The following is an 18163-nucleotide window of genomic DNA, read 5'->3' on the forward strand; positions in this document are numbered from 1 at the left end:
CAAACCACTCTAAAAAAATTCCTGTCTCTCTGTGATTGAATGAACATACCACTTAGCCCCTATACAAGAGTGTAAGAAATTTCCAAGTATTCTTACTGCTTTATTTTGTTGTATCTGTAGCGGTTTATATGAACATAAAAAGTATTTAGGTATATAATAGTTTAGTAATTTAAATTAGATGCAACCGAAAAGTGATAAATAATTTTTAAAGCTGAAAACGTAAAATATGTTTTGCAAGATGTATAGACCCCATGTTTTGTGGGAGTTTTACACGTTAACGGGGCAATATAGACTCAAATGATAGAAAATAGCAAAAAACACGTTGTGCACCCCATAATTTCACCCAGCAAATCCTAGCAAACCCATCAAGACAAAACCATTGGCTAACTAAAATTGTTCTTAAAAATAAATTTTGAATCAACTCAGACGATTCCCTTGCTTTTACAGACATAGCAAATGTCATATGCAAATAGAATCGCAAAACTGTTTTTCTCGTGCCAGCATCGCAGAAAACCATCTATATGCATCAAAAATAAAAGCGGACCTAATACAGACCCATGTGGGACAACAACATCTTCATGGTCATTCATCATGCTCGACAAATAACCACTAACATCCTCTGTGATGGACAACCACGAACATATAATGTTATTATCTTTTCTATTCCCTTCCTCTGTATGTCTGTATTTTTCATTTCATCCAAAAGAACATCATAGTTTAGAGTAGAGTGTCAAAATGTATTTTCCGTTTCAAAGAGTAGGGTCGATGCATGGCAATTATATTTTACGCAATCATTTAATTCTGGTAAGAGAGCTGCAACCACTGGTTCTACTGAATGGCTCGCTAGAAATCATAACTGACATTTGGTAAAGCAATTTGTTCTCTGTAGATATGAAGAAAATATTTTTTTAACAGTTTCTCCATGACTTTTGAAAATGGTGACAAAATCTTCAGAGGGCAATCGATAATTATATAAACTAGATTTATCTTCTTGTTTGTGTAATGGTATTTCACATGCAGTTTTCCATGTACTCAGATTGAGCACCTGAGTTATGAAAGTTATGGAAGAAGTGGGTCAAGAATCACACCTGTCACATTTTGTAGCAAAGTAGCAATAAAATATGAATTGAGGAGATGTGAAGTGGAGGCAATGGATAAAATTGCTGAAGATCTGGGAGATATAGCCAGATGGCGTAATAGTAAAATACTGTGCTGGCATGTTAATAAATTAAAAGAGAATAGTTAATATGGACTTGTCCCAGTTAAAGATAGGAACGGGGCTACAATTAGCGATAAGGAAAGAGTTAAAGAGTGATGGGCAGAATATTTTGAGAATGGGCTAAACCGTGACATGGTCACAGGAACAGATAAAGAGAAGAATGAAAAATTTTGTGACACCTTGGATGTGAAGGAAGACTCATTTTGTGAAGAGGATCTAGCGACAGTACTAAAAGGATAAAAAAGTAGCAAGGGCCCAGGTGATGATTGTGTCGTAAATCAGTTTTTTAAATATGGTGGTAGTGAAGTTCGAGATAAATTGCTGAATATTATTTAATAAAACTCAAATTAAACCCCTCAAATAAGAGAGGTAATAAGAGCGAGCGTGGTATTTATAGAGACATTAGCTTTGTTTATGTGGAAACAGATTACTTAATATGATGACACTATTCTGACTTAGAAATGATGTAGATAATGTTTTAAGAGAAGAATAGTATGGTTTTAGGTAGGGGAGTGGATGCATCAACCAAATTTTGCTCTTAGATTAATAGTTAGGAGGTGCCTAAGTCCTCAAACCTCTTTAGTCCTCAGTTCTATAGATTACAAGAAAGCGTTTGATTCAGCTGATAGAAGAGCTTTAGCGAAGGTGAATTGAATTGTAAACCAGATAAATACGTTAAAGCGACTAGTGATATGTATCAGAATAACATTACTGAGCTGCCGTTAAGGTAGGAAATGAGGTTAGTAGCTGCTTTCGTACTGAATCAGGATTTAAGCAGGATTGCATACTATCCTCAATTATATGGATCATTTGATGGACTTTATCTTAAGGAGCACAGTAAAGGCAATGAGGATTCAGGGTGCAACACAAGGTTGAAAAATTAATGTTAAGAAGACTAAGTCTCTAAGACTAGGAATAAGTGAAGGTGAAAAGGTGATGTTGGATAGATTGATGAAGTAGACAGCTTCGATTACCTAGGTAGTATTATTAGTAAATACGGTAGGTGCAGTGAAGTTGTTGAAAGTAGAATAGCCAAGGCCCAGATTGTTTTTTCACTGATTAAAATATTTGAATAAGAAGACAAGTCTGCAAAACAAAGATTAGAATATTGGAAGCAACAGTGATGAGAGTGGGCAAGTATGATTCTGAAGCTTGGGCACTCCGAAAGACTGAGGACGATGTACTAAATGTTTGGTAGAGTAACTATCGACGGATTATTTTCGATATCCGACTGAATCTCATCGGTCCAAGTGACCGATTCTCTAACAGTAAACTGTAAAAAATTTGGTTCACTCCCAGTTTCTAAGGCTAAAATGAGAGAAGGGTTGAGATCGCTTGGACACATTACAGTGGATGAAGGATGACAGATTGTCCAAAGAGTCCCTAAATTGGGTGGGAAAACGTCGTAAGGAAAGATTAAAGGAAATGAAAACTTCTTGAAGGGGGTGTGAAGAGGGAGGTTTTAAATAGATTGGGGTGGAGGAGGAATGTCTTGTTGTTGGCCTCGTGCAGCTTAGTGCTGCAGTGAGTTGTTAGCAGTAGTAGAAGTATTAATAGCCTTAAAAAGTTCCTATATTGCATACAAGACCAAAGAAGAGGATTGGGAAAGTTTGTTGCGACAAAGATGATTCAACATTTTTTAAAATAATTATGGTACATGGCTTCTCACTCTTTAACTTCTATAACATTCATATTAATTATTACTTCAGGATGAGGCATGCTTCTATTTGCGCCATTAATTTCGCTCCAAGTTCTCGTAGGAGAATCTAAATTCCGAAATTTTCATAATTTATAAGATATGTTATATTTATCATAGTAGGCCGCTTGGTCCTAATTATGTAACAACGATTTTTCTCATTAATAGATTTCAATAATGACACAAATCAAACTTGAGACAAAAGGCTACAATACGTGAACAAAAATAGAAAGCTCTTTAATTTTTAAATCATAAATCTTACCTAAAGCATCTCGAGGTGGCACTGGTGGTGGTTGTGTAACCTGCTGTGGTGGTAGTGGTGAATTTTCTCTTGAATCAGTTGCCTGTAAACCATTGGGAACGACAGTAGACGAGGCCACAGGTTGCTGGTTTGGTTGCGCAGGAGTTTGCTGCTGATTTTGTGATGCTTGTGTGGGCACATTTTCTGTTGCTGAACTAGCGAAACTGCAACGAATATCATTAATAAATTCCAGAAATTAAAATGAAATTCTTCTTGAAGCGCCAAGCCAAAAGAAGCGCTTCAATATGTCAATCGATTACATGGCAAGATACGTAGACATTTTTAAAGCAAAATAACTAGGCATTATAATCACAACATCCTGGAAGTGAAGAATTATAAAATGAAAAAAACAAACAAGTTTTTTCAACTGAAACTAAGGAGCAACTTTAAAACTTAAAACAAACAGAAATCATCACATATATAAGGGGGTGTGCCTCCTAGTCAATACTTCGCTCTTGTCGCTTGTTCCAATTCCTAAAGAATTACCCCTGAATCACAAAGGCCGTTTAATTAGAATAGATAGCTCTTTTGAAAGCACTAAAAAAAACTTTAGAGTAAAGAGCGAGGTATTGACGAGGGGGCGCACCCCCTGTTATACGTAATAATTTCTATTCGTTTTAAGTTAAAATGCTGCTCCTTATTTTCAGCTGAAAAAATATTTTTTCTATTTAATATCTGATCGTTTTTTAAATAATGCTGGGAAATCGTGGAAATTCTCTTCCCCCACGAAAAGTTCCTCCATGGAAATATCCTTCCACGTAACCCTCTCTCCCCGACCCAAACCAGAAAAATCCTCCGTAACACGTCTGTATGCTTTCCAATAACCAATAGTATATTCAAACAATGGGCAAAGTTCATAACTTGAAGCCCTTCCCCGGGGACTGTGGGGGATTCAGTCGTCCTCAAAGACATAATTGCTAAATTTTTCAACTATGCTGAACAAAATGGCTTTCTCAAAATTTTTATTCGGTGATTTTGGAAAAAAATAGCGTTGGAGGGGATCTAGTCGCCCTCCATTTTTTTGGTCGCTTAAAAAGAGCAATATAACTTTTAATTCCCGTTCAAATGAGTCCTCTCGCAACATTCTAGGACCACTTGGTTAATATGATCACCCCTGGGCAAAAAAAAAAAAAAAAAAAAAAAAAAAAAAAAAAAAAAAAAAAAAAAAAAAATGAACACGCATCCGCGATCTTTGTTCTGGCAAAAAATTCAAAATTCAACATTTTTGCAGACATGAACAGAAAAACCTCTACAGTAGGGTTTTCTGATAAGCTGAACCTGATGATGTGATTTTTCGGTCAGATTTTATGACTTTTTAGAGGGCGTTTCCCATTTTATCGAAAATAAGCCAAGTTTTGTCAGGCTCGTAACTTTTGATGAGTAGGACTGAACTTGATGAAACTATTTAAAATCAGCATACAAATCCGATTCTTTTGATACATCTATTGGTACCAAGATTCCGTTTTCTAGAGTTTCGGTCACTATTGAGCCCCTTACTTACAGTTCGTCACCACGAACTGTTTGAAAGAGAGCCAAGTATATTTTTTAAATGTACTACTGCCCTAACGCAACTAAACTCTTGGTATCTTTATTGCCAATGGGGTCTTCTAAAGGCAGTGTTGCCAGAAAACGAGACAAAACATGAGCCTTTGAAAAACAAGCCGAAAATAAGCTAGAGTCTTTGAAAGACAAGCCACAAATAAGCCAGAGCCTTCGAAAACACAAGCCAAATAAGCCATACAACGTTTTTAACATGTAAACACAAGCCCAGGCCACAACAAACATGCAGGGTAACACAAGCCATTTACCCGCCAGTCACCATCAAAATAAGCCAGTCTGGCGGGAAATCTCAACCTAAGTATGAAGCCCATATGGCAGCACTGTCTAAGAGAAACACTATAATAACAAAAGAGTGGTACCATTCGATTCACAAATTAACACTCTTTCCAGATATAATCGTTGTTACCATGAAAACACGCCCCGTTCCTCCTATTGAGATCAGATATGGTCATACGCTATATATAAAACTATTTAGAAAACACAATAATTATCAAAATTGTACTTTATAATATGCAAAGAGTTATTTAATTAGATTGTCAAGTTTACTTCCATTCTCATCGACGTTATTCATCTTTTTAAAATAATATATTTTGTCCAAGTGTTCTCTTGGTTTCGAAATGGCGTGATACAATTTTTTGGCTAAAAAACTACAGAAGTCTGTTAACGAACGGATGCAAAATAATTATAGCAATTGAAAACAAGGATAAATATATAATTTAGGGCTATATCTGGCCCCACTAGGGTAGATAAGGCACATTGAGACGGTAACAGTATTACGTGATTATAGCATTATTACGAAACTTTTGGATGAGGATTGAAAAATTTCCCTACAGCTGAGGAACAGGATACGTACATGCAATTTGCCCCCAGTTTGCTAACCTTAAACATTAACGGAATTCGGAATTCCTAAATTTTCCAAAAAGAGAACGAGCAGAAAATTCAAACTTTTAAAGTTCCTTCCATGTGAGAAAAACCTTCTTGGAAACCTGGTATGTTCTCAGAAGCAGCAGGTAAATATATCAAAACATCCTTAGGAAACATTTCAAGTACACCTATGTCCCACTGATAAAACTTATTTTACATCGCCTATCCCAACCCAACGACCACCACCCAAGGTTTAAGCTTCCCGCTCAGTATAATCATGAATTAGATATTTATCAGATCTTTAAAAAAAGTGACACGAGTTCTATAAATTTCGTAGACCTTCCTAAAGAGGTCAAATTAATTACAGATGGTCTAATAGAGAGAAAAGTATTTAGGCTTTCCACAGCAAAAATAAAATACCACAAAAGTTCGATGTTACTTATGCAGAACTTAGGGACATTAAATTCAAACAAATAAATAGGAATTCGACCCAGTTGATTTCAGGATAGTGGAAAATTTGTCATATTTTCGGCAGCATAAAAAAGTGTACTATGTGCTTATCAACACAAATGTTGTTGCTGCATACCATCTACATTTTTCCTTTTCAGTTCTTTTCCTAGGACTCTAGCTCTAACAAACATTAACCCGATCTATCACCAAAACTTCTGTACATGTTGTCATGTAGTAGAAAAAATTTCTTGTGTCTCGGGATCAACCAAGATCCTGATGGATTCAATCCGAATGTTGGTTGCCCGATTCTAGTTTGACCAGATATTGCCATTTTGTATTTTGTTGATATAGATATTACCATTTTGTATTTTGTAGATGTAGATATTACTATTTTGTATCGCTAAAATAGTATCCATCAAATAAATATATTAAGTAAAGGCTCTAAAATAAATTGGTTCGACATAAAATAAAACAAAAATCTGCGAAATATTTCTCTCTCTAATACGGACACAAATTAGTAACGATAAAAGTCACTTCAAATTGCACTTTAATTTTATTAAAAAATATACCTGTTACAACACATTTGCACCAAGAATTTTATCTCTAGGGCTGGCCTTAGCAATGTGAAATCCTAAATTACTAATTTTAGATCCTTAGGTACAGTATTGGCGAAAAGAAATAAAGCAGCTCATAACGCATTTGTTTTAACAAGGCAATTATAGAGTTGTAGTTTTATCATAAGTCGGATTTGTTATGTCACCGAGGCTTCACTTAAAATTGCAAATTCATTCCTTGCTCTAACGAAGCCATTAATGCGCACATGTTCTTTCCTTCGATTGAAGGTTGCATCACATGATAAGACAAGAATGTGAAACGAACTTTCAACGCATCAAAGATACGTTGGAGCAAAGAATCCGATTCATTTTTTATAAGTACACGCGACTGTAATCAGGGAGATGAGTAGGGGGGGGTCTATTTGTCCCATAGTTAAATCGGTCGGATACTTTCCGTTATTTAATTTCACCTACGCGAAAAATTTTTTTAATGACTAAAATGCTTGGATGTGGTTACTTTTGGTCACGTCACCATCAGACAAATAAAAGGGATTTTCTTAGAGGTAGGGGAGAATTTATTAAAAGAAATAATAAAATAGACGGATAATACGAAAATTCTAGTAGCCTACCATATTGAAAATAGAGAATACAAAACTCCTCTGCGTTTATGCTTGGTTGACGTGGAGAGAAAAATTTTACTTTCAAATTTTCATATTTCTTATTTCGGGCATTTACTTTCCTGATGAAAAAGAAAAAAAATTTTCACCCTTGGAGGTACCTTCTCTACTACCTTCTCTGAAGTAGCGTGAGATAAGAAGCGACCGCTATGCTACGTTAAGAAGCGAGAGGTACAATAACTTGGAGAAAAAAGCGATATAACGAACGTAACTGTACACATGAATCTCCACTAAGGATCTGGATTTATATACACTGAAAGAAAAATTAAACTTTAATTTTTTACTCAACGTTCTTATCCTGCTGATTAAATTTTCAAATTTGAATTTTTACCCAACGGTTTTTTTATTCCGCTGACCAAGGTTCTACCCCTCTCCACCTTTTAAGGTTGACACTGGCTAATTGAGAGACCAAGATCCGTAAACTGTCCCTCTTGGATGAGAACTCCGTAAACTGTCCCTCTTGGATCCGTAAACTGTCCCTCTTGGATCCGTAAACTGTCGCCACCACATAGTCATTTCACCCCATTAAAATCCTTTACACATCTAGTCGGCCATCTGTCCCGAACATAGAAATATGGTGGGGAGAGTGGTAAAAATATCTGGGACTTCTAACTTCTGTTCTGTGAGCAAGAACAAAGTGACCATGAACTCTATGCAATGCTGCGAGCATAAGAAATACGTTCATGCAGCACGTAGTGACATGACAATAAAGGATAGACTGATTGATGAAAAAAGGACTCGAGTAGTTTTGTTAGCCGTGCCGTGTCAAGCCCAAAAGCTTGACTCCAAGGGACGAAGGCGAGTGAATCAAAACCTCTCGCTTCTTAACCAAGGTAAACTGTAAACATACCTCAAATCCTAATCTTGACGAAAAAAATTTCCCACCTAATGGCACATATTCAGAGAAAGACAACTCCGTAGGTGGCACCTGCTTAAATTTGTTTTCGTCGGAGCGCCATCTAGCAGCACTATTGATGCGCTAGACTTGCCAATCAACTCTTAGAGATGCCGTTCGACAATCAACATTAGAATTAATACGACTCTCCCTGCTATTTTCGCGAGCCGGTTTTTTTCGAGATATCAGCAGTCAGTGCCGATTCGTCTACGGATTCTTCTTGGCTGAAAAAAAGTAATAAAGCCTCCCACTAGTCTAAGAAGTCACTCTTTATCATGGCACCAGTAGGAACAACACTCTTTGAACTCTACAAGAAACAGGGTCAGGTCCCAGCGGCATCTACACCCGTGAACGGGATTATAATACAGAATCACTTGCCTTAGACCTGACCGATGTTCTTATAGAAAGAGTGCAAGATCAAAATCGCATCATAAATGAGCAAATGTCGCTGATTGCTCAACTTGGAGAAACCATTGCAGCATATCATGCCATCCTAAAGGACACCACAAAAATGCTACACAGCCGCAACGACACACGACAATACAGTCTTAGCTACAAACTAGGAGAAGCCACGAAATCCCCCACATCCTCAAGTGTGGGCAAAATGAATGAACCTCTTAAACTTGTAATAGCTAGGAAAGTTTCGCGGACTGTTCAATCAGTAGCTCAGACCGAGTCGCGCGAAGTAGAAGCCAAAAAAGATAATTGCCAAGCGATTCAAAACTCCCCCTTTGAGGATAAACCCAAAGTCAAATGTGCCAATGCCAAAAAAATCATGCTTTTATTTAAAAAAGTTCACTATTAATGGATATCAACATGCCGACTCCGTCATAAAGAAGTACTGCCACCGATCTCCTAAGAACACCAAACAAGTAGAGGCTGCCTCATTGCCCAGGGATATTGCGGAGAGATCCATTCTGAAAAGTGCAAAAATCTGCGGCAGGTGTTTGCAGCAGGGGATTATGCTGCAATTACTACCATGCAGACATCAAACCTACCCCAAATACAAAAACTGACCAGTATAAAACAAAACAAAAATTAAACAAGAGCTAAGAGCTCATATGGCACTTGTGACGAGGTCGGAAGAGCCTCGAAATTCTAAGAATCAACAGATTGATTTAAAAGGAAAATCAGAGGCTTAATGCCGGTCAGGATACAAAATAAGAGCTGGGAGACGCAATGTCCTTCTAAATATCAAAATTCATTAAGATCCTATGACCCACTCATAAGTCAAAAATACTTCATTTTTTTTTATTTTTCCTCTCTTTCAACCCCCCCCCCCATATGGTCGAATCGGGGAAAAAAACTTTCTCAAGTCAATTTGTACAGGTCCCTGACACGCCTACCAATTTTCATCGTTCTAGCATATCCAGAAGCACCAAAATCACCAAAGCACTGGACCCCCCAAAAACTCCCCCACAGAGAACGGATCCAGTCCGGTTACGTCAATCACGTACCTACGACATATGCTTATCGCACCCACTCGTTCTCCAAGATTTCTAGTTTCCCCATCCAACTCCCCCCAATGTCACCAAATCTGGTCAGGATTTAAAATAACAGGTCTGAGACAAGAGTTCCTCCTAAATATCAAATTTCATTAAGATCTGGTCACCCGTTCTTAAGTTAAAAATACCTCAATTTTTCTAATTTTTCCGAATTAACACCCCCCAAGTCACCCAAAGAGAGCGGAACCGTCCCAATTATGTCAATCACGTATCTAGAACTTGTGCTTATTCTTCCCATCAGGTTTCATCCCGATCTCTCAACTCTAAGTGTTTTCCAAGATTTCCGATTTCCAAGATTTCTGTTTCCTCCCTCCAACCTCCTATGTCCCCGGATCCGATTCGAAATGAAAATGGAGCATCTGAGACGTAAGACCTTTCTACGTATCAAGTTTCATTAAGATCTGATCTCCCATTCGTAAGATAAAGAAACCTCAATTTTCTCTCGTTTTCCAAGATTTCCAGTTTCCTCCTCCAACTCCCTCCAATGTCACCGGATCTGGCCATGATTTAAAATTAGAGCTCTGAAGCACAGTATCCTTTTATTTATCAAATTTCATTAAGAACTGATCACCCGTTCGTAAGTTACAAATGCCTCATATTTTCTAATTTTTCTCAATTACCCCTCACCCCCAACTCCCCCAAAGAGAGTGGATCCGTTCCCGTTATGTCAATCACGTATTTGGGATTTGTGTTTTTTTTCAAACGAAGTTTCTTCCTGATCTCTCCACTCTAAGCCATTTACAAGATTTCCGGTCCTCCCCCCAACTTCCCCCAATTACACTGGATCCGGTCAGGATTTAAAATAAGAGATCTGAGTTACGAGGTCCTTCTAAATATGAAATTTCATTAAGATCACTCCTCCGTAAGTTAAAAATGCCTCACTTTTTTTTTAATTTTTCAGATTTAACCCTCCTCCCGACTCTCCCAAAGAGAGCGGATCCGTTCCGGCTATGTAAATCACGTATCCGTATTTTTCCGATTAACCGCCCTCCCACTTCCCCTCAGATGGTCGAATCAGGGAAGCGACTATTTCTAATATAATCTGGTCTGTTCCCTGATACGCCTGCCAAATTTCATCGTCCCAGCTTATCTGGAAGTGCCCGAACTAGCAAAGCCGGGACCGACAGACAGACAGACCGACAGAAATTGCGATCACCATATGTCACTTGGTAAATACAAAGTGCCATAAAAAACGGAGCAAGACCTGGGAACCCCAGTGGACAAGAAATGATCCAGGGATGGGTTTCGTCACCAGCGACAAACGGGAGCGTCCTCTCAATACCATATAAGCAAAACTTGACTTCTTTTGGTCACTCAATTCCACGAGAGTGTTAGGTGTTCTGAAAATCTTATGTTATTTAAAGTAAGAATAAAATTTTTTTCTTTTTTTTATGATGAGAGATGGCTGTTTAGAGATTGTATAGTGTTTCGTCTGTTGTTTTTTTTTTGCGTATTTCTTTGATTTTGAATGAATAGTTATCATTTATTTGTTGTAGTTTTGCTGCTGAACAGGAAAATTTTAGGTCCCTAAATTGAGCAGCATATTATTGATTGTAAGTGCAATTTTAGTAATTTTTATTTGATGAAATAAACGCATACCTACCTACCTACCTAGCTACCTACCGTGTCAGAATTTAACGCTACAACTTGTTTTATGAGCTTGGGTTAGCATGAGGTTGCATTAACTCTAAGGACTGACATTTGACAAAATTAATCATTTAAATTATATAACTGATATTGGATTTTAATTAAATGAACTGACGAACATAACAATATAATATATGTTTTCCTTCTCTTAGTCAGCTAGGACGAAATCTTTTGCATATTTTACAAACAATTACTGCAAATAATATGTCCTCCCTGATAGTAACCTTCCATACAAGTCTCACATAAGACCTATCGCCAAATATGTCTGACCATTTTATGCTTAAACGTCAAAAATTGTATGAACAATACTCCAAAGGATCTAGTACAGAGCTAGTGGGGCGAGCTTTAGGACTACCAAAGAGCTATCAGGGTATAGGCTTTCAGGGACCGAACGGCATGCTACCACTTTATCAAGGCCAGAGCCTCAGGCCTGCGAAGCCTCCTTTCATAGGAGGAAAACTCAGCAAGCCCTTTAGCTTACATATATTTCTCTGGTAGGTTAATGATGGTTTTCTTATATTGGTAATATAAAGAACTAGCATGATCAAATACAAAAGAACACATTGTCTAGACATACACGCAAACATCTTTTAAAGCTGAAATAAACAGCAATCATATTTATTAGAGAGGGGTGCCCCCCTCAGCATTACCTTACCCCCTTCAAAGAAGTTGAATGGTACATGATTCATATTTGCCATGAAAATCCATTAAAAAAAAGAACAACCACATGGTAGATCCGAGTCACAAACAATTTTTAAGCAAATGGTAAAGTAAATCCTTTGTCCCTTAATTAAGTGGGGATAAATTCCGTGTCATACTTCTTCACTTTCAATCATTTTACTTTTTAATCAGTCTTCTATTATATAATAATCAAACAGTTCGTGGCAACGATCTGCAACTAAGGGGTGACTCGGCCCAACAGTAATTGATATTCTAAATTACGGAATTCTGATAACAATAAATACATCAAAATAATTGGCTTTTTATGCGTATTCCAAATATGTAAAATTCATTAAGTTTAATGCTACCCACCAAAGCTACCAGCCTGAGCAAATTTGCCTGATTTTCGAAAATAGGGAGAACTATCCTCAAAAAGTCTTTTGATCTTGATGAAAATCACTCCATCGGATTGAGCATATCAGAGAACCATACTCTATAGGTTTCAAGCTCCTATCTACAAAAATATGGAATTTTGTAGCTTTTGCCAGAAGGAAGATCATTGATGCGTGTTTATTTATTTCATTGGTTTTCACAGGGCGTGATGGTATCAACCCAATCGTCCTAGAAGATCGGAAAAGGGTTCATTCAAAAGAAAATCAAAAGTTCTAGTTGCCTTTTTATGTGACCGAGAGAATTGGGGGAAGCCCATCTCCCATGTCCCTTATTTTACTCAAAGACATCCGATCAAAACTTTTAGATAACCATCAGCATAGCTAAAAGGGCCCATAAATATGCCTTTAGGGATTCCAAGACCCCCCCCCCCTATAGTCACTGGAGAGCGTGGGGAACTGAGAAATTTTATTTGGCAATACACAGATTCTTTTGCGGGGGGAGGGGGAGTTTCCTGAGGGGGAGGGGATTTTCCACGGGAAAATATTCCGAGGAAAGGAAAGCTTATGGAAGTAACTTTCCAGCGGAAATTTTTACACGGTGTGAGGGGAAGGGAACTGGATTTCCTAACACGATTTGAAAAAAAAAAACAGAAATTAAATAAAAAAACAGTTTTTTTTTCAACTGAAAGTAAGGAAGAACATTGAAACTTAAAAAAGGCAGAAATTTTCCATATATAAGGGGGGCTGTCCCTTTCTCAAACCTCACTCTTTATGCTAAACTTTGACTTTATTGTCCCGATTCTTTAAGAAAGACGGCTCAAACGCAAGGGTCGCTGAATTTTAAAGATAAGTATTTTTAAAGAACTAAGATTTTAGCGTAAAGAGTGAGGATTGATTAGGGGGCAGCCTCACTCATATAAAGAACAATTTCTGTTCATTTTAAATTTTAATGTTACTCCTTACTTTCGTTGAAAAAACTTGTTTTTTCATTTAATCTATAAAACAATTGCTATGACATCAATGGCTGCCCCGTACTCAATTAAATTATCTCACTTTTTTCTGAGTAGCTTTTTCACCCTGTGCCACCAGTGTTGTACAATACTTCAAGTAATTGAAACTGGATTAATTGAATATTCAATTAATTGTACTTGGAGTAATTCAGTGTTCAAGTATTTGTACTAGAAGTACTGCTTAAGTACTGAAACAGGGTAGTAGAATTTAACTTGAAGTACAAATGTCATAAAGTATATATTACTTAAAAAAATAAACATGCTTGTCTACCTCGAATCATAAATAACAATAATTATACCATGAATGCATATCAGCCTACACTCATTGGCTACGTGCTCCCTTCAATGGTTTCATGTTGATGACAATCATCTAGCCATGTGTGCTAGAAGTCCAGTTTTGAGTAACTCGTAGACAGAGTGAAAAAAACGAACTAAGTCAACGCATTAGCTTTGGATTAGCCTTAAGAGGGTTAAGAGGGCTTACCACTTACTCGCTGAAATTTCTGTTTGTTTTGAGTTTCATTCAGTCTTCAGTAATGATGTATGTTATTTTGAATTTCGACTGGATTACTCATTCATTTCTGTTTGTTCAAGGCTTCGTTTGTCTATTTACCAGTAATTCCTGTTCATTCAAGTGGTTAACTCGTAGACATAATGAAAGATAAAACAACGAAGTAAGTCAATGAACTAGCTTTGAATTAGTCTTTAGAGGGTTTAAGAAGGTTAAGAGGGTTTACCACTTACTCGCGGTTATTTTCTCTTTGTTTCAAGTTTTATTTATTCCGCAGTAGTGTATGTTATTCTTAAGTTTAACTAGATTATCCATCACAGTAATTCCTATTCGTTCGTTAGATATTTTGTATTATTTTATTTCTGCTCGTTTTAGACATGTTATATTGCACTTTATTTTTCTTTGAAAAGCTATAATTTGGAAAATATTTTTTTTAGATTAATTAACCTTTCATCTATTTTATTGATATTTACTGCTTAACAATCATAAAAGTTCAAGATCTGCAAAAATTCAAAGCAGATTCAAATGAGTGGATTCAATTTAAAGTAGAAACCATTAACACATATCTAGCTTTTCTGCAGATATTTTAAGAGGTTTGAAGGTTTAAAGGTTATTACCTCTTAACACTTTGCTTATCACTCTCTGTCGGTGAAGGCAGATTGCTTGAAACAAGACTCATCGATGGTTTTGATGTCACTCTGACCATCCCAGGAGGTGTACATAAGTTCTAGAATAAATGTATTTAGTTATTGTTTTAATAAAGAAAAAAATCATGGAGGTATGCATAACACCTGACTTCAAGCTAACCTGAACTACAAGCTAAAGTATTCAGTGGTCAAATATTATTTCGTTATAAAAACTTTTTGCGCGTGGGCCTGAATATTTTTATATTCAAACAAGTTTGGAATTGACAAAATAAGCTGTGCACACTTTCATCTTTGGACCACTCAGGGTTGCCACCCCTAGTGATTTATCACTATTTCTTGTGATTTTCTATATTTTCTGTATTATAATCACTATATCAGCACGTTGATTTTCTATATTTCTATATCATAATCACTAAATCAGCATATAAATCACTAGATCAAACAGTTCGTGGTATCGAACTGTAGTAAGGAGCGACCCGGCTCAATAGTAACCAAAAATCTAAAAAACGGAATTTTGATACCAATAGTTACATCAAAAGAATCACATTTTAACGTTGATTTTAAATATATACGTTTCATCAAGTATAGTCTTACCATCAAAAGTTACAAGCATGAGAAAATTTGCCTTATTTTAGAAAATAGGGGGAAACACCCCCTAAAAGTCATTGAATCTTAACAAAAATCACACCATCAGATTCAGTATCAGAGAACCCTCTTGTAGAAGTTTCAAACTCCTATCTACAAAAATGTGGAATTTTGTATGTTTTCCCAGAAGACAGATCACGGATGCGTGTTTATTTGTTTGTTTGTTTTTTTTTTCTTCTTTTTTTCCCAGGGGTGCTCGTATCGACCCAGTGGTCCTAGAATGTCGCAAGATGGCTCATTCTAACGGAAATTAAAAGTTCTAGTGTCCTTTCAAGTGACCAAAAATGGAAGGCACCTAGGCCCCCTCTCCCACACATTTTCCCTCAAAGTCGCTGGATCAAAATTTTGAGATAGCCATTCTGTTCAGCTTAGTCAAAAACCTAATAACTATGTCTTTGGGGACGACTTAATACCCCACAGTCCCCGAGGGAGGGGCTGCAAGTTACAAACTTTGACCTTTGTTTACATATAGTAATGGTTATTATGAAGTCTAGAGACGTTTTCAGGGGGACTTTTTTGCGTTGGGGTGGCGGTGAGTCGGGGGAGGGAGGGGGGTGCTGGGAGGATCTTTCTTGGCGGAATTTTTCACGAGGGAAGAGAGTATATAGGAAGGGGGCGCAGGATTTTCTAGCATTATTTAAAAAAAGAAGAAAATTCAACTGGAAGTAATGAGCAGCATTAAAACTTAAAACGAACATAAAATATTACGTACATAAGGGGGTTCGTCTCCTCCACAATAACTTGCTCTTTACTCTATACTATTTTTAGTAATTATTTCAACCATTTATTCTACGATCTTTGTGATTCAGGGGTCATTCTTAAAGATTTGGGACAAAATTCAAGCTTTAGTGCAAAGAGCGAGGTATTGACCAGGGGCAAACCCCCTCATATTGCGTAATAAAAATACACGAATATAGAAGTTCGTTACGTAAGTTAATTCGTCAGGTAGCCTACGTATGTTTATTACAAACAAAAACATTCGTAAAAAAAAAAATCTAGTTGCATTTTTAAGCAATCAAAAATTGGAGGGTAACTAGGCCTCCTCCCCCACCCCTTTTTTTGATCAAAATCGTCGGATCGAAACTATGAGAAAGCCATTTAGCGAAAAAAATTAATATGCAAATTTCGTTTTATTTATTCATGTGCAGTGAGCCGAAATCAAAACATGAATCAATTCAAAAAGGTTCAGAAATTAAATAAAAAAAAAACAAGTTTCTTTAACTGCAAGTAAGGAGCGACATTAAAACTTTAAACGAACAGAAAGTATTCCGTATATGAAAGGGGTTGTCCCCTCCTCAACGCCTCGCTCTTTATGCTAAAGTTTTTTAATTGTTTTAAAAAGTAGAGTTGTGACAGAGTCAAACTTTAGCGTAAAGAGCGGGGCGTTGAGGAGGGGACAACTCCTTTCACATACGGAATCATTTCTGTTCGTTTTAATGTCACTCCTTGTTTGCAGTTAAAAAACTTGTTTCTTTATTTAATTATTAAAGAAAATCACTAAATTAACCACAAAATCACTAAAATCTAGCGATATTTTTTTCCACCGGCTGGCATTCCGGGGACTACTGAGCGATTTTACCTAACTATAGTCTCGAACTAATAGCTAATAGCGTAGTTAGGTAAAGAGAATATATCTACCATGCTTTCCTTTTTTTTCTGGCCTCGGTATATAGATCGAATAATCATATAAAGTTGGCAGAGGACTCAACAAAACTTACTTTTTAAGCACTAGTATCCTTTTAAGCAACGAAGCGGATAGGTGGGCATCCATCCGCCCATTTTCCTCTCTGTTTACCCCTGATAACCCTCATCAACCACCATGGTATTGGCTTAAATTTCCAGATAGTCACTTCAATCAAAATGGATGAAAATTTGAAGAAATATGCATACTGAAAGGTCATGTCTGTGCAGAACCATAGACAAGGGTAAAAATCACAGAGAACATGGTTTGAACGCCGTACCCCCAAACTGTTTGCCCGACTCGTAAAAATATAACGAAAACGAATATAAACAAATTTTTGATATATTTTTAAAGTTTTTTGTAAGCCCCCTAAAAGTCCTTTTGCCTCCCCCCCCCCCGAAAAAATTCTGCATACGGGCCTGTATACAGTGCAACTTAATTGACTGGTTATTTAATGATTCTTTCTAGAATGGTTCTGAAGGGTTGGCTACTCCTGACATAATTTCAACTACTGACGCTTTTCAGACATATTACACCTTTTCAAATTAGGACAATTCATGGATAAATTAAGAATCTTTTATTATTTAGCATAAATTAACTGATTATGTTTGGTCACTTACACTTATGAATGGTGATATCAATGATTAGATAAATCTTAACTCAATTTACCAATTTAAAATATTATACTAAATAAAATTCATTTCATTGGGATCGGATCAGTATTATAAATGAGATTAAAACAATCAATAATCAAACAACCTTTTCCGCAACCTGACTAATTACTGTTCAATTTAAGTTTGACTAAGTTAGACTAAAAAGTTCTGTTCAATCAATGAGAGATAAATGAGATTAAACAATCAATAATCAAACAACCTTTCCCACAGCCTGATTAATTTCCGTTTAATATAAGCTTGACTTCTGTCTGGAAATTAATTTTTATTTGTTGAAGTTTAAGTATCCCTCTTTACTTTCCCTTGAAAGTTTTCTGTTTCTAGGCTAATCTACAAAAAAAGGGGAAAACAGCAACTTAATTGATCAGGGTTCCTTTATCCATGCCAAAAAACGAAAAAGACAATTTATACATGGAATATCGAATGAAGAGAGAAATTGTTCAACGCAAAATACTTGACGTGCATCTTTTTTAATTAAAGAACCTGTCATCTATTAAATAGGTTTTTTGTGTCCATTTAAACCTAGTATATTCATGAAGAGGGAATCCCCGCATGCACGGGTAAAATGAGTTGCAAAT

The 18163-nt window shown here is 36.6% G+C and overlaps 1 protein-coding gene across 4 annotated transcripts in view; it reads right to left on the reverse strand.

The window, feature by feature from the left end:
- Nucleotides 1-18163, reverse strand: part of LOC136032962 (synapsin-like) — a 194034-nt gene that overhangs the window by 18028 nt on the left and 157843 nt on the right. For all 4 annotated transcript variants that reach the window (XM_065713454.1, XM_065713455.1, XM_065713453.1 and 1 more), the window contains 2 exons: nt 14559-14668; nt 3178-3380 (listed from right to left, as the gene is read on the reverse strand). In XM_065713454.1, the coding sequence (XP_065569526.1) occupies nt 3178-3380; nt 14559-14668 (313 nt within the window). The remainder of the gene's footprint in view (nt 1-3177; nt 3381-14558; nt 14669-18163) is intronic.

This window comes from Artemia franciscana, chromosome 11, assembly GCF_032884065.1.
Source record: "Artemia franciscana chromosome 11, ASM3288406v1, whole genome shotgun sequence".
Taxonomy (NCBI): Eukaryota; Metazoa; Arthropoda; class Branchiopoda; order Anostraca; family Artemiidae; genus Artemia; species Artemia franciscana.